Source organism: Crassostrea angulata, chromosome 6 (assembly GCF_025612915.1).
Source record: "Crassostrea angulata isolate pt1a10 chromosome 6, ASM2561291v2, whole genome shotgun sequence".
Taxonomy (NCBI): Eukaryota; Metazoa; Mollusca; class Bivalvia; order Ostreida; family Ostreidae; genus Magallana; species Magallana angulata.
The window spans coordinates 39,982,662-40,008,457 of record NC_069116.1 but is presented as its reverse complement, the minus strand read 5'-3'; the positions used below and the strand labels follow the sequence as shown (position 1 = coordinate 40,008,457).

General features: G+C 32.5%; 3 protein-coding genes across 3 annotated transcripts in view; 1 reads left to right on the top strand and 2 right to left on the bottom strand.

The window, feature by feature from the left end:
- The window catches only part of LOC128188907 (uncharacterized), a 43,202-nt gene extending 41,348 nt beyond the window's left edge, over window positions 1–1,854 (bottom strand). The window contains exon 1 of the mRNA XM_052860229.1: window positions 1,727–1,854. The gene's annotated coding sequence lies outside the window, so the exon portion shown is untranslated. The remainder of the gene's footprint in view (window positions 1–1,726) is intronic.
- A 10,961-nt stretch (window positions 1,855–12,815) lies between these two features.
- LOC128187501 (uncharacterized) lies at window positions 12,816–13,825 on the top strand. Its single transcript, XM_052857927.1, has 2 exons — window positions 12,816–13,229; window positions 13,374–13,825. Exons 1-2 carry the CDS (start codon window positions 12,977–12,979, stop codon window positions 13,823–13,825), a joined length of 705 nt encoding a protein of 234 aa, XP_052713887.1. The 5' UTR covers window positions 12,816–12,976.
- A 4,379-nt stretch (window positions 13,826–18,204) lies between these two features.
- On the bottom strand, window positions 18,205–24,603 carry LOC128189942 (uncharacterized). The gene is made up of 6 exons (XM_052861769.1): window positions 24,521–24,603; window positions 24,235–24,293; window positions 22,933–23,070; window positions 19,273–19,399; window positions 19,129–19,163; window positions 18,205–19,010 (listed from the first exon to the last, which is right to left on the bottom strand). Exons 1-6 carry the CDS (start codon window positions 24,601–24,603, stop codon window positions 18,508–18,510), a joined length of 945 nt encoding a protein of 314 aa, XP_052717729.1. The 3' UTR covers window positions 18,205–18,507.
- Window positions 24,604–25,796: the final 1,193 nt, after the last annotated feature.

Sequence of the window (25,796 nt, the reverse complement as noted above, 5' to 3'; positions counted from 1 at the left end):
CGTGTTAATGGCAATAATCTGCTCTATGGATTGTTGGCTGCATTATATACAATCGTTTACGTGTTTTGGGACCTTGTAACTTTTGACAGAAAATCGATTTACCCTGGTTCTAATGTCCTGTTGTTTTTCCTTTTTTGATGCAAATTATAAGGTTAAGGGTCAGCTTATACATATTGGGTTTGATGACAGCGAATTTAAGCTTCTAGGACAATTATATTCATATGATAATCGAAATTTTAACAGCCAAATGGTGTATATATTTATTTTTCAGTACTTGGTGATTAAATCATTTTTTTAAAATTGATTCCAAAAGTGCATGCTCGATAATTGATAAAAACTTAAAGACCCCCCCCCCCCCACACACACAAAACCCGCATAGAAAATAAACAAAAACAAGAGAGACAATAAATAATTAGCTAAATAAATAAAAAAAAATCTCGGATAAAAAAAAATAATCATAATAAATAAATGTTTATTAATAATAAAAAAAAGTGAATCTTGTTAACAATATGAAATCAACTTCATCTCTCTCTCTCTCTTCTCTCTCTCTCTCTCTCTCTCTCTCTCTCTCTCTCTCTCTCTCAACGGGTCATAATAAGTTGAATTATGGGTCTATATAAAGAAACAGGATATCTGTATCACTTTGACTCTTAATCATCGATAGAGACATCACCGTCTATACACAGAATGTCCAAAAGTATGTCATTTGTTATGAATGGCATATCATGAATAAGGAGTTTAAAATACCTTACGATTTTTGTGACCCAATCGACACCAGTTTGAAATATACCCTCCAAAATATGATATATATTTGTTGCGTTTTTTTGCAGGTGGGCTACATATTAATATTCAATTCCGTCTTTTGAGATATTCATATTCCGTATTTTGGAGGCAAATATTCGGAAACAGATGGTGGTAAATTATTGTTTAACAGTGTCACGGTGACCTAAAACTGAAAACAATGCGTCTATATTTCACTCGGCAGTGACAAGCAAGATGAGTTATTACGCATTTTTAGATATCTATATTGTACGTGACTTAAATTACAAAATACTTAACTCCACAAATCATGCTGTATATAGAAAAAAAAAACACCTCTCTCTCTCTCTCTCTCTCTCTCGTTTGAAAATGCTCTTTTGACTTGCGTAATTATGTAACAAACAGACGTTCAACGAAGGAAAAAAAAGTCGACAGTCTGAACCTTAGCTATTTTCACTAACATGCTCACTGTACTTTGCCAAATATGCAATAAAGTTCCGACCGTCTCGCTCCTACCCTTAACATCATTAACAGCTGGGTAATGTAATAAAGATGGAGATAACAGTCTACATTTCCATTTAGTCTAAGGTCGTTTAGCGAGAGAGAGAAAAATGTCCCATTTATGGAACCAGATATCAAATCAACCAGAAAAACGAAATCATAATGGACCCTACATGTACAGCGGACGCTGCAAATTACAGCCTACAAAACGCAGAGAGGATTACATCCCTTTATCAGATCTTACGCATTCTGGGCGCTTGTAATTCTTTGAAATCGTATTTGCAAGCTAAAGAGTCGTTAGACACGTCTTAGTGTTACCATGCGCTAAGTTCGCTAAATACGAAAATCAGTAGAAAGCTGACTTAATACGAAAATAAGCACCGTTTATATGCTTCCTTTTATCTGAATCCATTAATCCAAGCATAAAAAATTGATTGGAAATGTTTAATAAAGTAAAAGAACTCACCAACGTCCAAACTCCTTCGGATCCCTTCCGATTTTTGCTTTGATTGTTATAGGAATATTCAGAGGAGTTCTACAAACCTTTATTCGGTCGATACCTATGCGTTTTACACATCGCTACTTATTTTATTCCCTCTGCATTTTGGATTACCATTGGGGGAGGGGCCTCAGTTAAGTGGCTCTTTACGCTGAATACCTACTTAAATATTTTTTTGATGACAGTTTACATGTTACATGTAATTGCATGCATTTTGCAAAACATATAAATCACTGTATTTGTTCAACCTGTCAAGAGCTTGGCACCTGCAATGATTGACAAACCTGTAATATTCTGGGGCTGTTAACAAAAAAAAAAAGAAGAAAGGAAATAATCTTTGTTATGATTTAACTCCGTTTAATAGCACTAATTTCGTTTACAGATAAAAAGAAAATGAACAAAAATAAGAGAATGTTCAGTAAAAGTAGTGAATTTTTGGGGGGTGATCTGTCATTCTCTTAACAGGAAAACAGTCTGCATCACGCTTCCCCTCCGAAAATAATATCTGCACAGCATATGTGTGTGACTTTTTGTATATCTTTGTTTATAATGGGATAATTAGATAATGGGAGCATTAGATAATGCAGCATAAAACATCTCTCTCTCTCTCTCTCTCTCTCTCTCTCTCTCTCTCTCTCTCTCTCTTTCTCTCTCTTATAAATTGGATCTTTATTTTACAGTTCATAATATAATGTGTGAAATACATTACGGCAATCCATACACTTATATACAACAAATCAATTTAACGAGAATAGGTTCTAAACTTGGGAGTACGTAGATAATGTCTGATTTACACTGTCGCAGAGGGAATTCTCTCCAGTAAAAAATGGCCAAGAATACAAACATTAAAGAGTGCAAAAGACTTATTCTAAAAGGCCAGCATCTGTTAGAGGGGCTAAAGTATCGCAATAGACATTCTGCATGCCACGAAGGACTTTTGATAGATCTGGGAGTTTTTTTTATCTATAATTGCTGCACATGTACATGTATACAACGGTTTCTGATATACTCATGAACATAAACCAAATTCTGAAAAGGGACAGCTCATATGATGAGGGTCAGACATGCCTCATTTTGAAAAATAGCGCACTGTGAAAAATGTCAAAGCACTTATTTTGTTAAAAACCCTTACGCGTGTAATTGAAAGTAAAAAAATGATAGATAATTACTTCAATCTACATGTAGCTTATCTCACTGTAACAATTAGCAAGAAAAATACAGAGTTTAGACCAGCATAATCGGCAGTCTTGTGATGAAAAAGTTTTACACAGTTAAAAAGTTTCCTAAGTTAATAAAAGCGTGCTTTTTCATGTTAACAAATGAATGTCTTAATATAGTTCTAGATGCAACTTCTTTACTTCTTTTTTTTTTTAAGAATGATTAATTTCAGTTGAATGCCATTATTAAAATAAAATGATTTGATTGCTTTCAATTTGAGAAAAAAGTTTATGTATTATGTATGTGTACTAGTAATGCATTTAATATTTACAAACATGTAGTGTTTATAAAAGTATTTATCCGCCAGATAAATAATAGATATTGACATTTTCCAGGGTCTTTGTCTGTGATACCACTACGAATCGATTTTGTAATGTATAATTTAATACATCAATGACTATTTTAATATTTATCGTACAATTACTGAAAATAATATTAATATAAGTAATAAGGAATCGTTTTTTAATATTATGAGATGATAAAATACGGTCAGGCATGGTCAAATACATCATAAAGGTTTTCGGGCTTTATTGAATTTGATCTTTCCAAACCGAATTTGGTCAGCCCATGATACTCAAAGAATGATTCCTTATTCCTTAAAAAGAGAAATATAGCGTACGAAATCCTCTAACTTTAAATATTATAACTATCATAATGGTTTTGATTGAAAGATATTTTTTAAAGATAAACTTTTGATCAATATATAGTTCTTAAAGTGCACTTGACTGAAATAAAAATGGTTTTAAATAGAATCAGAATTATATATAAAAGCTAGATTTCCATAAGGATTATTTCAGATTGAACACTTTAACATTCTTATAAGAATATAAAAAAATTAACACGGTTATCCCCAAAAAATTAATCTTTGAAGTTAGTTCAATTTGTGTATTAAATCATAGAGTATGAAAACGACAAAGAGTACTTTTTTTTAGCAAACACTCAATAATAATTTAATTGAAAACTTTCCGTTGGTTCAATAAATTTTTATTAATAAAATATTTATTAACTTGTTGAACATTAAGCGAAAGTTTCAAGCTTTTTTTTAAAAACAAGCAAATGAATGCATTTTACTACCGAAGTTATAAAGATGAGTAAGAAAGGGCGTCTTAGAAAATCCTGAAATGTATGGTATTTTAAAAATTAGGGCCACAAAAATCATTTGTATACATTTCTTTCAATTACAGCTTTACTTAATAAAGTATCGATCTGACAATGTTTCCCCCGCAAATATCTATGTTTAAAAGGCACTACATGTTATGCACAAGAATAAAAATATAATTACGGCACCAGTCAGAGACGGATGTTGGGGGACAATTGATTCCATCTTTCCTTACGACCCCGAACATTAAATTTTCTTTTGTGTCATTAGCAACATTTACGGTCGCACAGGGAGGAAATTATCACCCGAGCTCTACTTCTGTTAGTGATAGTGAAGCGTGTGGATTTCTTAGAAAGTCAGACGCCATCACAACGAGGTAAGGGTTCCGAGGGGTATGCTAGACGATGGACTTGTAATAAGTTAGACTACATTAAAAATATCTAGGACTCGCAGGAGAGGCTTCAAACTTATGAATATTTTACAATCTTTCCGCATGTGTAGTCCAATGGGGGTTATTCTCATCAAGGCAGAATGTCCAAATTCTTTGCATTTCAAAGATGGCCGCCAAATGTTTGCTTCCTCTGAGGTTTAAAAGGTGACGCTAATGTGAAAGATTTATTTTTCTGTATTTTGAATCGTGTCGTGTGGTTTCACACAGAAAGCAAGATGGTCGGGATTGAAATGATGGATACAAATGGATTTCACAGTCGTGTTTAATTCTGGAAAGCTTTATATTGTCAACATGAAAGACAGAGAAAGGAAGGGTGGGGAGTTTTCTTCTCTTTTGTCTCTTATACCTTAAAATCATTACATTATTTTAAAAATTTAATATCAGTGACAATATATTATATCAAAATACAAACTAGTTGTAATATAGTAACTCAGTAAGCATGTCAAATTTTTCGGTTGAAAAAACCCTCCAAAGATGAAAACTTTTCACTAGTTAGTTGACCATGTTTGTAATAATAATGATTTTTCTGTTGTCGTGTTGAATATAGATTAAAATAGCAAAAAATAAATTATCATTGCTATATATCGGAGTAATTATGGGGTTTACGCAATTTCAGTAATTTATAATGAAATTTTCCATGTCTAAATATATAAATTAAATATATTCCGGATTAAAAGGGAAGAATAAGTAGTACTACAATGTAGTATATATTCTATTAACATTGACAGAATGGTGTCTTGTACAATACATGTACAGTTTTAATAATTCCATAAGCCTCATGATAAACCTAAACCTTTTTGATACCCCTAATTTTTTTATGTGGCAGTCACTGCCTGAATTTTACATGGTCCCTATTTTAAATTGTTGCAAAACTAACAGTACTACGTCGACCAAGATATATTAAACACAAAAATATCGCCATATTAAATATTTTGCTTTCTTTTTATATGGTGCAATACAGGTATATTAGTCAATAGGCACTTCCGACACTGTAGAATAAATGTAAGCTCTAGTTCAAAATGGAATACAGAAGCTAAATTGTTATTTTCTTTCTGAATATATTGAGAGTACGGTGGCTACTGTTTCACCATAACGTCTCTTTGCATTCAGCACATGAAAGACAACTCTTGTCAATATTGTGGCATACACCAACATATAACAAACAATACAGAGATGAACTTAAAAAACATTCTGAATATTCAAAATGACGCGTTGGAATTGTTCAAAAAGTAGTTTAAAACTTTAATTCAAAAATTTATTTGAAAATATCGAGTACTTACGATTAGTGTCAATAAAAGTTGTATAAGGGAGATTCCATGTTAAACTGAATGCACACATTTGAAGTACTTTTTTATATTTCACTTTAATGTTAAAGGACCTATTTTTAAGACCGTAAAAGGTTCTTTGAAACGTAAATGTTTCCGAGAGGACAATATAACTCTTTGCAGCGTCATTGAGCATTTTTCGGGGCATGGTAATGAAATTATCTCATTTGTGACAACGAAAAAAACTTAATAAAATCAAATATGTTATATTTGACATTATATACACTTTAAGCCTCTGTGTATTTTTACGAGTAAACTTGCTATTTATCACTAATTCCCTCGGCTCCACCTCAGGAAATAGTTGTTGTCTCGGGAGACTTGCAAGTGTTCTCATACATGTAGGCTGGAAATGGTTATGTTATTTACCTGTAAATACGGTGTCAATAATAAGTTTCGTTGGTCAAATAGCTATTTTTGTATAGTTAAAACTCCAAGAAAAAATTATTTTTCTCAAAAAACCAAAACTACAGAAGGTGTGAAACAATAACAATGTGCGAAAAAAAAAATTGAAGGTTTTTTTAAAACAAGATCTATTAACTAGATTGATCAAAAATGTTGTACTAAATACATGTGTAGTATGAAGCGGATTCGATCATATCTATGACTTTTGCTTAGGTGAGCCATGTGACCCTTGGACTTATTGTCTATGAATAATTATATTCATAACAATCAAATCATCGACAAATATTCTTTTTTCTCCGAAAAATTCTCTTTTTATTGAAATACATACTAATTTAATATAGATAAAACGTTTTATTCATTACGCTGCTTATCAAATAAATTCTAAATAGCATTTATCATAATTTTAATGTTTCTCATTCGTTCTAAAATATGTTTTATTGAAAGGAAGTGTATGTACGATTCATCAAAGATCCAAATATTCTGGTTATATGAAACATGCTTTCATGCTTTCTTCTAATACTTAATGTCTCCATCGCGTACACTTGAGTTTTAGGGGATGTTTCGGCGGACTTGAAAATTTCATAACCGTTTTTCCATTACGTTTGGATAAGAAGACGATTGCTTTAAGCTCCTAAATAGGATTGTAATTATCTGATCCCCTGTACCAATCTCCATATTATTTTTGGAGCCAGTTTTCTTGAACGTGTTAGTGGTATTCTAGCCTGGTTAGATGGTTCTTTAGTCATTCTACCTGCTAAGCATAGCTAAGCGCTTTATTGTCGTTAGACTTCTACTTCCGGTGCATCAAATAAACGCCACCTATGAGCAGAAATATGCATCACTTCAAATGTTTAGGGAACCAGTTTCAGGGGTTTACGCACATAGTTGCACGGGCTATTGTGAATATAAAGTTCGGGCTATTGTGAATCTAAGGTGCGGGGCTTACGTACATCATTGCAGTCAAGCAGTGATGAGGAAATATAGTGCTTAAACAGAAGCGGAAATATAGGAAAATCAAATCGATTCTTTCTAACTAAGCTTGCACAAAGTGAATTTCCTTTAGAACCAAGCTAGGTTAGCGCTTTTCAGTACTATCAGTACTTTGATTATTTGAGTTATCAGTCCATTCAAGTTGCATTGGGCGGCAAATACTGAACGAACTCACCACTATAAACAACTATTCAGGAATCCCTGACATCATCATAGATGACTTCTTGTCCTGCACCTCTCTGACTAGGTTTCTTTACTTTCTCCTAATATGAAAACGAAATATATTCAAGCGAACCAAATAAAATAATATAAAAGACATTGATGTAAGAAATAGTTATAAAAATAGTAAATAATACTCACAGTTTTTGATAACAAATTAGACGAATAGCTCAAAACCCTTATTTTTCTAGTCTTTCTGTTTGAGCCTCCACGATGCATGTATCATTAAATGGTGCAATAACAAGTACAGAGTACCAGATTGTTCATCAACAGAGGCATGCACACGTAGATTTAGGATTTACCAACCGTTTACCGCTCTCAGTCTTTCACCTTTCGAATGAATTTGATCTATATGTAACATTTTACATTATTCCTCGTTATTGAATACACTAGACATTAAAACGTTCTTCCAACTTGTCAGTATCAATGTCTACAAAGGCTGCCATTTCTGCACCAAGTACGTTAAAGTACGGCATCTTTCATCATCTTGCTGATTTAAAAATAGGAAAAGAGATCACGTGACAAAAAAATATCCCGGCTTTTGACAGCACGTTATGCCAAGGGTTTGTGAGAAGCGGTGCGGATCAGAAAACCTTGGCTAGCGAAGATGACAACAAAAGTAAATTCAGAAGACCAGTGATAACAAGCATTCTGAGAGTATTGCATAAGCAATAGACGTCCCCTACCGGTAACCCCTTTGATTGAGAAAGGCAAAAGTTTGAGACCCTGTATATTAAATATTCCCTATCATAAATATAGTAATTGTATAGTATGAAATTATGAAAAATTATTATAATAAACAGCAAACAATCTCAGAAATCCATTAAAAAAATACATATTTGAAGCAAAGCAAACACAGAAGTCTAGTCTATTATTCAACAGCCCAAACCCGATAACAAACCCGATTGTAATAATAATAATAATAAAACCCTGCCGTTAAAATTTACACAATACTTGACACTATTTTACAGAACTAATTTGTTTGTTATTAGAAATGATAAATGTAATGATACATAAAATGCACGATATTATTTATTATTTTACTGACCACATAATGTTCTCGTTCATTTAGTACACACTGAGCCCGATAACGAACCCGATCATTTAAAAATTTGGAGTGAAAAAAATTAAATTTCTGGAAATTGGGACTAACAAGCAAGGACCAAGGATGCCTGTATGGTCGTAATTTTTGTAATCCTACGGATAAGGGTTAGAATTAGTGCTGGGGGCTACTGTTGAGGCTAAGATCTTTTTATTCATTTCAAATAATCAATTAGATCAGAGTAATCTTATTATTCGCCAAAGTAAATTTGTTATTGTTTTTTTTTTTTTAATCCAATTTTTTCCAATTTTGATGATTCCACAAATAAAGGTTTAAAAAAAAAAAGGTCGGCTGTAACAAAACTTCAAACATCATTGGACCTTTAAGTCCAGTCTTGCATAGGCTCATTGACCGTGGACCAATTCGGTTTTTTGTCTCCATGAAAATTCCATTTCCTATTCATTCTTTTCAACTATGGAATCTTAGGCTTCTATGCATGTAACATTAACCCCCACATCCCTTCCCCCGAAAAAAGGAAACTTACAAGTTTTGTTTTCTAGAGCTTGTTGGTTGGTTTAGAATAGTAAATATTATTGAAAACAAGAAAAAACCCAAATGAATTGACTCAGTGACTGTAAGTTAAAATATGCGAGATTAGCAATTCATTTCAGATGATGAACATTACATGTAGCTTTAAAAACAACGGACTATGCTTCAGAAAATTGTACAAACTGAATAACGTGACCTAGCTTAAGTTTTTAATTTTATTTGTTTTATTTTTCCAGATACCTTTTGCAATTAACTGGTATATTAGAACAGTTTATGAAATAGTGTAATTCGTATGATAATTCCTAACGGTATTATTTGTGTTACAATATAAAATTGAACTATGCACTGTGAATATAACATATACAAATTGTGCAGAGTTTAAATTTTAGTCCGCGTTTGATTCAACATACCTTCAATAAAGCTTCATTTCACATGTATGTGTTAAAGAGTCGTTGTTAGTCGCTTTTATTCACAAAAAGTGCGATATCTGCTATTCAAAAACCAATATATAAATATGATACATGTACGTGTATGTCTAATCATTCATACACAATTATTTTTCTGTATTTATTTACGTTCGATGCATCCTTGTTTGGGGTCGCATGTCTGCTGATCACTACAATTACACCTTTGACGACATCCAAATCCATAAAAACCACGTGTACAGTTGTTCCGACATTCTATTCCCCATGAACCGATGCAAGCTGAAAAATATCAATTTTATCATTTTTAACGTTTTCAAGTACTCTTAAAACTGGTTAGTTCAGAGCATGCCGGTTTACCTTTCTATATGTTATTTAACAAATAAAAAGATTCTTTGGTGATTCATACGGATATGAAGGTAACAAGCTTAAGCATTCCGAAAAAAAAATACATACCCCAATAGCGGGTTTTATTTTTTTTTTTCTGGAATGAAAGCAACGTACACTTTCATAACCCGTATAATACATCATAAAAAGCTTTCTATTTACATCGATCTTTGAGTTATTTAACCCATACGTTTTGAAAGAAATGCGTTTATTAGGGCCCGCTCCGTGGTCAGTCCGTTCGTCCATCCGACACAACATGTCTGGAGCATACTTTTTATTCCCTTTGCCCAATCTGGCTCATAGTTCATACACAGTCTGCCTTTCCGTGATTATTTTGTTTATCATTACATGTAGTTACTTCATGCAATAATACATGAAAAACAGATCAAAATACCAGGGCCTTAAAAATATGTTCTTTATTGGTGGTGTTGGGTTCTTGCTCAATTCATTCATGATCAGTAAGTAGCATTAAAGTTTTATTGATTTTAATGGACCGATCAAAATGTGTGTTATCCATCTGTGGAGTCTGTTGTTACAATTATATCATCAATCTAGAGATTAATCAGAAACATTAAACTTTAAAAGTATGTGTGAAATATTAATAATATCAATATGTTTATTAAAAGTTTGGTTTAAACAAGTGACAAGTTAACATAATAATATCATTAGAGCAGATATTGGTCCTCAAGATCATGTCTGAATTACAAAGGGTTAACTTGCCCATTGAAAATTCGGCCTACACCAACTGCATATTGTTCATTGGTGTTGAAAAACAATTACATCCAGTTTTGTCATTTGTACCTTCATAGAATGAAAGCTTTTCAATTTTTTTCTTATGAAATAAAATACAAATTAAAGGAATATTTAATGTTAACCATTGAGAAATTTACTTAATACACACTAAGTGACACGTAACAATTATAAATTCGGTCAGGTGCACGAGAAGCTTTTCATTCATTATGTTCTGCATTATCTACCAAAGTTCATCAATAATAAGAGGGAAATATTTGTAAACTGTAATCAGTATGAGTCAAAGTGACGAAAGTCAGAATTCATATCATACCTTCGCATTTTCCAGAAACGTTCCTATAATCTTGACAACAATCATATAAACCAGTATAACTGCAAACAAATAATGAACTAATTCAACGTAAAAATTATTTACTTGTTAATTACTCATAAAAACACAGAGAACAAGAATTCTATTAGGTCATGACAGTAGTTTGTAGAAAACAAGGACAATTTTAAAATCTGTCAATAATATCTTTTGGCAAGGCACAGCGACTTGCACGCATTTATGCATACTTCATTGCGTGTCGCTTCTTTTGTGCTACACTATTTTGCTGTTACTTCTGTGGTTTATACTTATTCGAAGTGTAAGTTTTTAGTTTAGTTTTTGCCTGGAATAAATAATTGAAAGTCTAGTCAGTATTTTCACTCCTAAATTCAAATGATTTTTTTTATATACCGGCATTTATTTTCATCCCAGTCACTTAAATTATATGTTTTGATATTGATTACGTCATTCGTTTTTACGATGATGAATCAAATATTCACATATATCAGTTGTCTTATTTCACAGACAAAACAAGCTGCAAAATGCCAGATTTTCATTTTCTTAAATTGTAAAATTTCTGCATATAGATAATAATCATTTACAGAATATGATTTGGGGATTAATGAATATCAATTTAAAGTATCGAAGGCCAGATTTCTTTAAATATGTGTTACTTTCTGAAGATGATGTGAATTAAAGCTGAACACGACTTGTATATGGATACTTGCCTGAAAAAAGATATGTTAAAATCACAAATTATACCTTTTGAACAGTAATTTATCACAGTTTTTGACATTTTCTTTATTTAACTTTACTTTACTTTATTTTATTTTTCTATATTTTAGCTTCTGAATACGCACTATATTTTTTCATCACTGCATAGCATCCCGTGCTGATGTACGTAAGCCCCGCAAACCAATCGTATCTACTCGGCCATTTCCGTCACCCAGATAACTGGTTCCCTATACCTCTTACCAGTTTAAATTATGTATATTTCTGCTCATAGAGGGCAGTTATTCCTTGCACCGGAAATAGAAGTCTAACGACAATAAAGCGCTGAGCTATGCTTAGCGCTTTAAAAATGAAGTATGGCAATAAAACAATGACTGTGCCCTGTAAATCCATTTTGTTCTGAACGTCTTCATTTGAGCAAGAAATCACGCTTAGAGTTATAGAACCTAACTTGACTTCATATGGAAACGTTATAAATGGTATGTTCAAAGTCCATAAATATATACTACTTGAACTTTGTGGTCAGACTCATTCAACTATCAATAATTATTATTCAAAAATTTTTTTTTTTATTATCGAGCTGTAAAATATCCGAAATTCTTCGTTTATAGCTAGTATTAGGGATGGATAATATGAATGAATACTGTACAATTTCATTTACACGTAATTTCTAAACATTTTTTATTTCAATAATTGTTTAAATATTTTAAAAAAGGCATAACAATAAATAGTTTTGTTTAGGAAGAATACATTACTAACCCATAAACACATTAACTTTTTGACATTTGATGTAAATGCACACATGGAAGTGGACAAATTTTAAAAAATATGTCCATTAAAACAATTTGGAATCTAATTTCAATCAGCGTTTAAAGCCACCACCAGTCTTGTATAGACTTGCATAGAGTTTTCCTTTCTTTTTCAAGAAATCGCTGACGAAGTTTCAAGAATAATGATAATAATACAGAACGAAAACAATAGGTCTTTATGAATGAAAGTCTTAAAACCCTTATTATGGAAACATAGAAGTCAAACTGTAGAATAGTGAAAAAAAATTTAAAATCATTGTAGTCTAGGCATAATATGTTTGATATCTAGCTCAACAGTATCCATTGTACATTGTAAGTGCAATTTGTTGAAATGCAATTTAATATATTTATAAAAGTTACTGAAAACACGTGTGTTTGTTTTGAATTAAGTGGGCGTGTCGATATTACATATCGATTGGCTGTTTACGGGTGAATAGGGTGAATTATTCCGTGCTACGCATGAATTGTACACATATAAAGTAGAATTCAGGGTTTTTTAAGTTATTCGAAGTTCGATGCCACTTTGCAACAGACTACGAGAATCTAACTCTATGTCGTCGAAGCAGACTACAGATTTCCTAGCTGAAATTAGAGACCAGCCTATGGACGACTCTATTCTTGATGAGCCCTCCACTCTTACGGCACCAGGAATTTCAAATACAGCGCCCAGCAGACCAGAGGCCACGTCGGATATTGCTGACACATTTAACCTGTTCAAATCCTATTTGGATTCCAAACTTGAGAACCTGAAGGACCAGCTTTCCACTGGTAATGACTTTGACTCCTTAGCTAAGCAAATAAAGAAAGAAGTATCCGTTAACTTTAATCACGAAGGAAACAAAATTCAGTTCAATTTCAATTCAGAATTATTGAGTGACTTATCGAAATTACACAAACGTTTATCTGTTAAAGATTCGTCATTGGCCAGTATTGTTTCTTCTATCATAACAAAGTTGTCTAGGAGAAACAAACTCATTCGCATTGCTGACAAGTCTCCGGCCGGTTGGACAACAGTGCGGGAATATGAAAGTGACGACCTCGCCTCTGACTCGGACGATGAGAAGCGCATGCGACAAGCTGAAAACCGTGCACTCCGCACGCTCAGAGAGAGACGGCGCTATCGTCCTTACAAGAAACCCTCTGCAACTGTCTCTACTCCTTCTGACGATCGCAGTCCTGCTCCTACGTCCTTTCAGCGTTCCTTTCGTCCCTACACAAAGCAACGTAGACAACCCCCGCCGTACGATATCTGCTACAATTGCCGAAAATACGGACACTCGAAATCCCAGTGCACAGCGCCTTCAGTCCAGTCCAGCGCCCCCAGTGTTGGCGTTAACAAATATATCTGTAGAGAAGTATGTTGATCAAAATCAATCGCTTTTGGATAATCAAATAAACTTGTTTTTAAAGCATATTGCTTACTTTGAAAATAGCTCTGTTTGCAGCAAAGGCGTCAAAGGCAGTCTGGCGAAAAATGTCCAGTATTGGCAGAGTATTGGAGCTAGCGAGTTCGTAATTGATATTATAAAAAATGGATACGTTGTTCCTTTTCAGAGACCTCCTCCTCCTATGAATTTCAAGAACAACAAATCTGCTCTTGACAATGTTGAATTTGTAGAACAATCTATAAAAGATCTTTTGGAAAGCGGTTGTATAGAAAAAGTTCCTTTTCAGCCTTTTGTTGTCAGTCCACTCAGTGTTGCACATAACAAAGGTTCAGGTAAAAAGAGACTAATATTAGATTTGAGTGAATTAAACAAATTTGTAGATGAGAAAAAAGTTAAGTTTGAAGACTGGAATGTTGCTTTAAATTTTTTCAACAAAGATTGTTTTTTATTCAAATTTGACTTAAAATCTGGTTACCATCACATCGATATTTGCAGAAAACAACTTACTTATTTTGCTTTTTATTGGAAGGGTCAGTATTATTGTTTCAACGTTTAAGTTTTTGGCTTGACTTCAGCTCCGTATATTTTTACAAAATGCTTAAGGCCATTGGTTAAACACTGGAGAACCCACGGCATAGATATTGTTTTATATCTAGACGATGGGCTGGGGTTCGGTAAAAATTATGAAATCACACAGAAAGCTTCAAACTTTGTTCACAATCCTCTAATGCAAGCTGGGTTATTGATAAATATAGAAAAGTCAAATTTTCAGCCCGTGCAGTCCATAGAGTGGCTTGGCTTGCTGTGGGACTCAAAGAGTTATTCTTTATTCATTCCGAACAGAAGAGTAGAAGAAGTTCAGTCGACTTTGAATTTCCTGATTAATTCTTTTCCTAATTTTACAGCTCGAGAACTAGCAAAGTTTGCCGGACAGATTATTTCATTATCGCCTGTTTATGGTTGTGTTTGCAGCTTAATGACGAGAAATATATATTTAGCTGTAGAGAGCCGTGGTCATTGGGATTATGTAATAAATCTTGCATTTCCAGATTTGGTGAAAACAGAGTTAGAATTCTGGACAAATAACTTGGTAAAAATGAACTATAAACGTTTAATTGCAGAATCTTTGCCTTCTGTGTTAGTGTTTTCAGATGCTAGCAATGTTGCAGCAGGAGCATATACGGTTGAAGTAGACGAAAAAATCGTACACAATACATGGTCAGAATCTGAGTCATTGATGAGTTCTACGTGGAGAGAGTTAAGAGCGATTGATTTAGCATTAAATTACTTTCAGCTTCGTTATCAGGAAAAGCAGTACGATGGCACACAGATAACCAAAACTATGTCACAATTGTTCAAAAAGGTAGCACAAAGCCTCATTTACAGAGTTTAGCTTTTAATATATTCTCGAAGTGTGTCGAATTTGCTATTTCATTAAGCATAGTTTGGATTCCTAGAGAGGACAATACAAAAGCTGATTATTTATCAAATGTTATTGATTTTGATGATTGGCAAACTACTGATTAGTTTTTTAAATTTATAGACGGCATACACATGTGGGGTCCACATACAGTGGATCGATTCGCTAACGCTCAAAATGCTAAATTACAGAGATTTAATTCATTGTTTTGGTATCCAAATTCTGAAGCTGTCGATGCATTTTCACAGTCTTGGCATTTTGAAAATAATTGGTTAGTTCCTCCAATTAATTTAGTTAGCAGAGTGATCAAGCATATATTACACTGCAGAGCTATTGGAACTCTTATTGTGCCGAAGTGGCCTTCCGCTCCTTTTTGGACACTGCTGTTCGATGCAGAAATAAAATGTAGAGAGTATGTTACTGATGTATTAGAATTTGCGCCATACCAAAACGTGTTTTGTCATGGAGTTAATAATAAAAATGGTTTATTCGGTTCAGATAATTTCAACTCTAAAGTTTTGGCAATAAGGCTTTGCGCTGAGCAGTTGTAGACGAGGCCCTTTCAAGATGTCTATCTTGATGAAGCAGGCGCGGTCTATTATGATTGTTTTACATCTGATGCTGTGAAGAAACTGTATTATTTATCATTGTGATTGCTGACATGGCCCTTTCAAGACTTGTGTCTTGATGAAGCTGACATGGTCTAGTATTTTTGTATTTAGACATGACCTTTTCAAGATATGTATCTTGATGAAGATGGCATGGTCTAGTATGTATTCAGACATGGCCCTTTCAAGATTATTTATATTCTTGATAAAGCTGGCACGGTCTGGTTTTGTTTATGTACAGATGAACTATTTAAGATTTGTAATTGTCTTGTAAAATTATGATTACACAGTTGATCATTCTTTTCTTTTTTTTATATATCCGATTACATCGTTATTATACTGTAGATGTTACGGAAAACTAAGTACACAGTTAAAAACGGACTAGTACTGTTCAATTTATTCAGCGATTTGAATGAAAAATGGGATGTAGAGACCTGACGATTATAATTGAAGCTATCTTATTTGATTGGTTTTATCTTCAAGTTTTTCAGATATCTTTAATCAAGGAAAATGGACTACTTCCTGGGCGTGCGCGGAACCTTCTCTAGAGCCATTGGCTAGCAGACTTCCGGAAACTTGTTTAAAATCAAAAGCTGAGAATACACGCACAAAGTACAGCGGAGCATTCCATAGATTCTGTAAGTGGTGTTCACGTTATATCATCTCTTCACTACCAGCCTCAGACTATAACGTTTCCCTATATTTGATTCATCTCAGCGATACATGTAACTCAGTAGCTACAATAGATGAAGCTTTTTACGCTATAAGTTGGACACATAAATTGTGTGGATTTCCCGATCCTTGTACTTCCTTCCTTCCTATTTCAACAAGGGAAGGATGCCACAGATCTATTGGACACCGAGGGAGAAACAAAAAGGAACCTATTTCTCCAGACATTCTTAAAAATATTTGTCTATTGTATGGTAACAACAGCTGTAATTTACTTGATCTTAGAATTGCCTGTATGTGCGTTCTTAGTTTTTCCGGATTTTAAGGTTTTTTAGAGCTTGTTAATCTTAGAAGGTCAGACATTCAGATTTTTGATGATTATTTGACTCTTAATGTTCAGAAAAGTAAAACTGATCGATACAAGAAAGGTACTACTGTTTATATTTCCGGTACTGGGCAGATTACATGTCCCATTATGATCACTAAGAGGTATTTGGAAAAAGCTAATATTAGTGAATGTTCAGATGAGTTCATATTCAAATCTGTTTGTTTTTGTAAAAGCTCTCAATCATATATTCTGAAGGGTCACAAAAGTTTGTCTTATACAAGAGCTAGAGAAATTCTTCTGTCTACACTTGAATCTATCGGACTGGATAAACGTCAGTTCGGATTACATAGTCTTCGAGCCGGCGGCGCTACTGCAGCGGCAAATGCTGGTATTTGTGATAGGCTGTTCAAAAAACACGGTCGCTGGCGTTCATAATCAGCTAAAGATGGCTATGTTAAAGAAAATTTAGAGCAACATTTAATTGTAACTAAACATATTGGGATATAGGGGTGGGTTGTTTATATCATTGACAATTTTTTGCTTTCTTTATTGTCGAAGTCTGTTGCATTCGCGCATGCGAGCTTATCCTATAAATTATGTGTTTGTGTTTTATTTTATAAATAATTTATGTTCGGTTGAACTGGTGAATAAGAACATAATACTTTATATCTTTATAGCAAATTGTACACGTGATCACAGATGATTTTAGTTTAATTATGAGAACTCTTGTGAAGAGAAAAAAACACCACCAGAAAACAAGATTTAGAATTCTACCAATTAAAATAATTCATTATAAATGGATAACTTTATATATGCGGGTACTGCTAAGAGAAGTCGGCTGCGATGGTTGAAGCTGAAAGAACTTACTGGCATAGACGTGACTGAACAATGCAAGTCTTTCCTTCCCTGACCGACAAGGCTAACCCCTCTATAAAGAAAGGTAAATACTTTAAATGATCCAGCTAGACATGCATTATTATTGAACTTATTTGAGACATTGCTCCGCCTCATCATTAATAAGTTTAGGTTTTAGAATTAGGTTCTTTTATCTACGCTTTCCCACGAATTACACCGATCATTTATAAGTAAGTAGCTTGTCTAAATTAAGAATTCAATGTATTGTATATATTTTTGATTATTTGGTTATATAATATTTTTAATTCAGATTATTGTTAAGATATTTAAGATAAGCTACATGAAGATGGCACGGCACAAAACTACATGTAGCCAATTTTGCATATCTGTATGATTGACATACATATGTGCACTGTATATGTTGATGTACTTCCCTATGTAGATAAAAGAAAAAGATGTATCTGGTGTGCTGAATTACAACTACAATATTTCGTGACAATATTTTAATGAGGAAGAAACAATATGGTGAAACTGTTACTGCTCATAATACGTTCGGAAAGAAAACATCAATTTTGATTTTGTATCTTCCCTTGAAGGAGAACAAACACTTCTTCTTTAATATTGCATATGCATATTTACTAAATGTTACTAATTAGTATGTATTTTTATGTATTATATCATAAGTATCATAATTATTAAACTATAAGATACCATTAAGGTATATTAAACATGGTTATAGTCATTAGAATCAAATAAACTCTAAATGTTTGTCATAATTTTAATGTTCTTCATTCATTCTGATTTTTCTGTTGTATTTCACTGAACTGTACGGACGATTCACCATAGATCGATTCTTTCTGATTGGGTGAACTATGCCTCTTTGATTATTTCCAAATATGTCCTCTTCAATCTGTTTGTTTCCATCGCATTCTTTATCGTTTGATTGAGTTTCAGAGGGTGTATTTGGTGACTTGAAAACGTCATAATGGTTTGTCATAGTATTTGAATACGCGTACAATGGTTTCACGCTTTTGAAATCAATGTGGTTGTAATTATCAGATCCCCTGCACCAATGTCCATATCCCCCTGGACCCAGCGTTCTAGAACGTCTTAGTGGTAGTTTAGTCTGGTTAGATCGTTCTTTTGTCAATCTGTTTTTCTCTATTGAAGTTTTGTCTCCATTCATGCTTGGAGGCAAATTACAGACTCTTGTCAATGGATCACTATTATTATCAACCATTCGGGAGCCCCTGATATCATCATAGATGTCTTCTTGTCCATCTTTCATTTCAGAAATGTTACAGTAAGTATACGACAATCAACTACAACTTTATGTATTTTAGAAGAGAAATAAATTTGTCAAAAATGTCCATAATTAGAATCATTGATAAATAAGTACCTGCATATGATTGAATCGGTTTACTTTGCTTTGTCCTGAAAGAAATGATATACATTCAGATAACAAAAAATCTTGATAATCAAGACATTGATATATGAGATGATAATAATTATAATAATAATGAAAGTAGTTAATAATACTCACATTTTACGATTACAAATAAAAATAGTACACAGCAAAAGTAATATCAGAAGACCACTGGCAACTAGCAAGTAGGCCTCTAAGTTTGTAACGTCATCCAGATCAGGGTTTGGAGTTCTGCTTGAGGGTTCTGTCGAGGCGATAGTATTTTTATGTTTATGTTATTTACAAAATGGATAAGATAATAGTAAATTTAATATTTACACTTTTCATTTTTAATGTGGCTTTTTTGAATTTAATTGCCAATGTTACTGATTCCAACAAATAAATTAGAAAGAAAACAATAAGTCGGTTGCAGAATACAAATGATTGATTTTTATCATTATTGTTATCATAAAACTGTTTTGAATTTGGAAAAAATAAGGTGTGAAATGATTGCGGAATGAGGTTTTCATTAAACTGAAAGATGGCATTGTTGAAATCCTAAGATTAATATTTTAAGCTTTTAATTGTCACCAATTCACATGTACATGACTTTGTGAAAATGTAAGGATAAATTACAAGCTCATAAAACATTTTATGTGCATGCATGGAACAAGACAGAAATATCTGTCTACGTACTGTGATTATTGGCTTAGATAATTTAAGCACGGATTTAAGAAACAAATATAATGTATGCGTTTGTTTGATATGAGTTTCTGCATGTATAACAAATCTATGTATTTTATTTATGTGTACAGCGCCATTGATTGCATTTTTATTTGTAAAATTGTGCGCTTTATAAATTATAATAATAACAAGATCTCGTTGCGAGCAACGAGGAGGTCTTCCGTCTGATTTTAGAATTTGAGATATATGTTCTATCTTGATTTTGCTATTTAACAGCTAAACATGATTTAGAATAAAAAACAGGGTCTATATTCTAGGGGGCCGGATACTATTTTGTTACAGGTGTAAGAGCTTTGTTCAACAAGTTTTTAGAAATTCGTCACTGTTCTTGAGATATCTAAGAAATAAAAGTTTTAGGGGCCGGTCCCTTATCTTCTTATTGGAGCCGCTGAACCAAATTTTGAAGATTGCATGTTGTTAAGTACATCATTTTTCGCATCTTTTCTTCTATACTGCATTTCAAAATATTTTTTCTTTTTGAGATATAGGTGGTCATAGTTTTGGACTCTTGACCCCTACAAAACCCTCATTACACAACACATGACATTACATTGCTTGGGTACATAATTGTAAGATAAACATATTTGCTTCTATAGCCTTTCACAAAATATCCCTCAGTAAAGAGCTACAGATGAAAGACTTGAGAGCCCTTTGGTCCCCTAATTTGAGGGGCCAGTCCCTTTTTCTTGGTATCAAATAAAAGGTCATTTAAATTTCAACACATTTTGTTTAACAAGTGTTAAGAGATTTGTTACCGTTCTTGAGATATATGGGAAAGAACGTTTTAGGGGCCGATCCCATAACTCCTTATTGGGACCATTTAACGAAATTTTGAAAATTGCATATTTTTTAGTACATCATTTTGAGCATCTTACTTCTATACTTTATTTCAAAATATTTTTCCTGTCTGAGATATGGGTGATCAAAATTCTGGACTTTTGGCCCTAAAAACCCCTAATTACGTAATACATGATAAAATCATTACATTAATTGGATACATAACTGTAAGATAAACATATTTGCTTCAATAACTGTTCACAAAATATCACTCAATTAAGGGCTACAGATGAAAGACTTTAGAGCCCTTTGGTCCCCCTATTTGAAGGGCAAGCCCCTTTTTCTTGATATCAAATGACAGGTCTTGTAAATATAAAACTTTTTTGCATTACAAAAGTTAGCAAAATATTTTTCAGAAAAGAGAACTAAGAAAACTTTTAAAAATTACGACTTTTTTTAGTCTCAATTTTCGGGACCAGGCGAGCTTAAACGCCTTTTGAGCATGACAAAAAAAATTTGAACGCCAAATAGCACATCTACAATCTCTTGTCTACAATCCCTGAAAGTTTGAATTCAATATCTTTTACCGTTTAGGAGGAGATCCCTAGACAAGCCGACCATCTGAAAATCGTTAAAAAGTCAATTTATCAAGAACGGAAATGACGTCATCAAAATAAAAAAATGTATATTAAGTTCGGATTAATATCTATTTAACATCTTTGAGGGACAGTGATGTTCCATAATCCCTGAAAGTTTCATGTAAATCCGTTGAAAACTTTTTGAGATATTAAGCTTTAAAAAAGTCAGAAAAATAAAGAAAAAGAATAATAACTAGAGCAAAGGTCGTTGCAAAGCAACGAGTGGGTCTTCCGTTAATGTCGAAAGTAAAGCTGAAAGTTCCTGTAAGAAGCAGAGCTCTTAAACCAATAACAAGAGTAACTATAATAAAAAAATGAAAAAATCGAATATTCCTGGTACGACTTAACAAAATCCGAATGATTTTAAGTACGAGTTAAAAAAACCTTTCCGATTTCAAGAACAACTAAACAAAAAAAATCCGAATGTGTTACAGTACGACTTAACAATTATATTTGGTACGAATTAACTTTACTTTGAACATAACGCTATTTTTTAAACCAACGACGCGGAATCAAAATTTCCGGAAAAATCAATTTTTAAACCCCAATAACTCTGTTATGCATCATCCGATTTAAAAACGGTTTTCAGTGTTAGGTTCAGCTTATTAAGCTCTACAAAATACATATACGTTTTTTATTTGATCAAAAAATTTAAATTTTCGAAAAATTTGATTTACTTTCGGTTTCGACTGGAAGTGACGGATTTTTATTTCCAGCTTTATTACAGAGGCAAAACGATCAATATATAAGCATGAACAGTTTCAACTTCCTATCTTGAAGCGTTTTTGAAAAAAGCCGCGGAAAAATGACTTTTTGAAAATTTAAAAAATGACGTAACGTAAAAACAGAAGTGGCGTTGCAATAGAAACTTTAACATCTTCGAGGCATTGTAATTGCACATAACCTCTGAAAGTTTCATAAAAATCGGTTAAAAACTTTTTGAGTTATGAAGCCGAAAAGAAGTCAGAAAAAAAAAGAAAAAGTATAATAATAAAAAGAAACCGAAGAATAACAAAAGGGTCTTCCGTTGGAAAACGGAAGACCCTAATAATAAAAAGAAACAATAGAATAACAAGAGGGTCTTCCGTTGGAAACGGAAAACCCTAATAATAATAATAAAAAGAAACAATAGAATAACAAGAGGGTCTTCCGTTGGAAACGGAAGACCCTAATAATAGGGAAAAAGAAACCGAACGAAAACAATAAGGTCTTCCGTTGGAAAACGGAAGACCTTAATAATAAATTTGAGTTCTGTAAATTTTTCTTACTCGGTTGATCGTCATTAAAGTTATAAATTTGGAATTTGGATATGATTTATGTTTCTTGAGTATCAGTGATTGGTACAAATGAAATTGACTGCTTCTTTTCCCTGACATGATTGGTTCGTTAGTTTTAATGAAGGAATAGTTTTAGAGCATGAAACTGTGCACAATTTATGAATATACATAAAACTTTTGTACAAATTGTGACCTGTTCTGATTTTTTTACCACATACTTTCAATATAGCATTAGTATCTGTATGAAAGATTAGTTGTCTGTTGCTTTATTGTAATGTTTTCGTACTATTTTCGATTTAAAACTTAAAATATGTAATTTAAGTAAATTTTATTATATATCATTTTCCCCTTCATTTATTTACCCTTGAATGACTCGATACATCCTTGTTTTGGGTCGCATGTCTGCTGATAACTACAATAGCATCGGTAACGACACCCTAATCCATAATAGCCAAATGAACAGTTGTTACGACATTCGGTTCCCCATGAACCGATGCAAGCTGAAAAGTACAATAAAAAATGACAATAACAAAACTGTCGACCATCTCAAAAATCCATAAAACGAAATAAAAATTCGAAGCAGAGCAACACGGACCTCTAAAAAGATAGAGGTAGGATCAGGTGCAAATAAATACCAAATAAATTATCAACTGTAACATTTTTACGTCTTTGATATTATTTTGAAACATTTTCAAACTAGTTACTTCTACATGTATATGATAATATAACAATAAATATTCTTTGTTGATTCATGCAGGTATGAAGTAATAGCAGTGAAATACATAACCAGCGTGACGGGTTTTGTTAAGTTTTTCTGCAATAAACACAGGATAAATCTTTACGACATGTATGAGACAATAACAAAACGATTACATGTAACTTATTCTTTTTACATCCATCTCTAAAAAACTACATATTTTTATTCTAAAACGAGCTTCCTTTTTCCTAGAGATTTGGAATTATTTCATATTTACCAAAGGGGACAAACCAAGACAGTATTTGAAAAACAGGAGACCCATCACTCTTTTAAATGTTCTCTATAAGCTCATATCAGGATGTATTAGTTATCGAGCTAAGTCAACACTAGAATAAATTATATCTGATACACAAACAGGCTTTCTTAAAGGAAGATATATTGGAGAAAATACTTCAATTATTTATGATTTGATGTCGTTCACTAAAAATGAAAACATAATAACTATAGTCCAAAATTCTTTATAATAATATCAACATTTAAATCAAATGTTTTAAAAACAAGATTTAGACGAATGATAATATCAACATTTTAATCAAATGTTTTTGTAAAAACAAGATTAAGACGAATGGTAATATCAACATTTTAATCAAATGTTTTTGTAAAAACAAGATTAAGACGAATGTTAAGTTTTTTCGTTTGTACATTAATTATAGTGTAATGCTTTTTTTTACTTTTAAGAAATTGAATAGAAATAAAAATCGGATGATTAATGTTAAGCATTAACGAGAGTGGTTTTTGCTTTATACTACAATTGATGGGTAAAAATTATAAATTCATTTATATGCATAAGCAGCATTTCAAAATTACTATGCTCTACATCATACTCCAAAGTTCACCAATAATTACCAGGAAATCATTGTATTTGTAATGGGTCAAGGTTAAAGCGATGTGAGACAAGAATTCATACCTTCACATATTCCAGAAACATTTCTATAATCTTGACAGCACTCAAAGATTCCAGCTTTACTACAAACAATGTACAAAATTGACTTATTTGACTTATTATATATGTAAATCATTAATTCGTTAAAAAAGAACAGTAAACAAATAAGCTTAAAGAACAATTGTATTAGGTTATGATTGTTGTCGGTAGAAAATAAGTAAAGGGAACTTTATCCTGAGCATTTAATTAACAGAATATGAACTTAAACTGGTAATTTAATTTAAAATGATAAAAAATAAAACTTTCTTACTTGTTAAAGCACTCTGTACTATTAGAAGTTACAATATAAATGAAGTATGGCATTAGAACAATGCCTATTCCCTGTGAATCCATTTTGTTCTGATAGTCTTCATTAAAGAAAAACATAGCGCTCAAAGTTATTGAACCCAACTTGACTTCATACGGAAGTATTGTAAATTTTCCGTTCAAAGTCCATAATTATATTACCACTTGAACTTTGAAGTCAAACCCATTAACTATTCATAATCAATTTTTAAACATCTTTCTTTTTTATTATCGAGTTGCAAAATATTTCAAATTGGGGAAAATCTGTATGTTTTTTTTTCTTTAAAAATCCTACTGCATGCTTTTTTACATGTAACATGACCTTCAATAACTACAGGAATTTTTCTTCTAGAGTCCGTTTATTCATTTAAGAAATATTTTATTGTAAAAAAAGGGGGAAAACCATAACGAAACAAATACGTTTACTGCAGTAATTTATAATATGTTAGCCCGATCATTGGTTTCAAGATGCTGAACAAAAAATATTACCAAGGACAGTTGTTTTTACACGAGAGGGAAAGAAAGAAAAGAGATTTTACTTTGCTTACATCTCCTTTACCTTATTATCTATATCATACAGTTTTATGATTATGATATATCAAAATTTATACCAATGCATACAAATTGTAATTTAGAAACTCAGTAAACATGTCAACATTTTTGGTTGAAATTAAAGAAAACCCACAAAAGCATGATACTGATAAGGAAACAAATAAACATGCAAGATTGCACCAGTTACATGACCATATCCGTTATAATAATGATGTTAGTAAGAATGTGTTGGATTGGATATATAATGTCAAAGTGTTTTGCTCTATTCAACCATATTCATAACACTCTAAAAATACAGAAATTGGTAACGGTAAAATTACCAAGTAAATAAAACACATTCTTGTTATTATTTTAATGACTATAAAATCGTAATGAATGAAACTAAATGCACGAGTAGCAGTAATTTTTGCAAAACAAATATGAATTAAAAAAAGTTCAAATCACAACGAACAACTCTTAATGCAAACCGAATTGACATACGTGACACTAAATGTACAAGAAACAGAGTTCATTTAAGAATTTAAGAATTAAAGTACGAGTTTTCGTGACCCCCGTGGTCAAGATATGTTGTATTGAAACACAAAAACCGAGACGTTAGCCAAGGCTTTTTTCCCACAGGTAACATTTCGAAATGAGGTTATCCTGGAACATTAACTAAAACAAGAATTTTATTTCTATTTCCACTTATC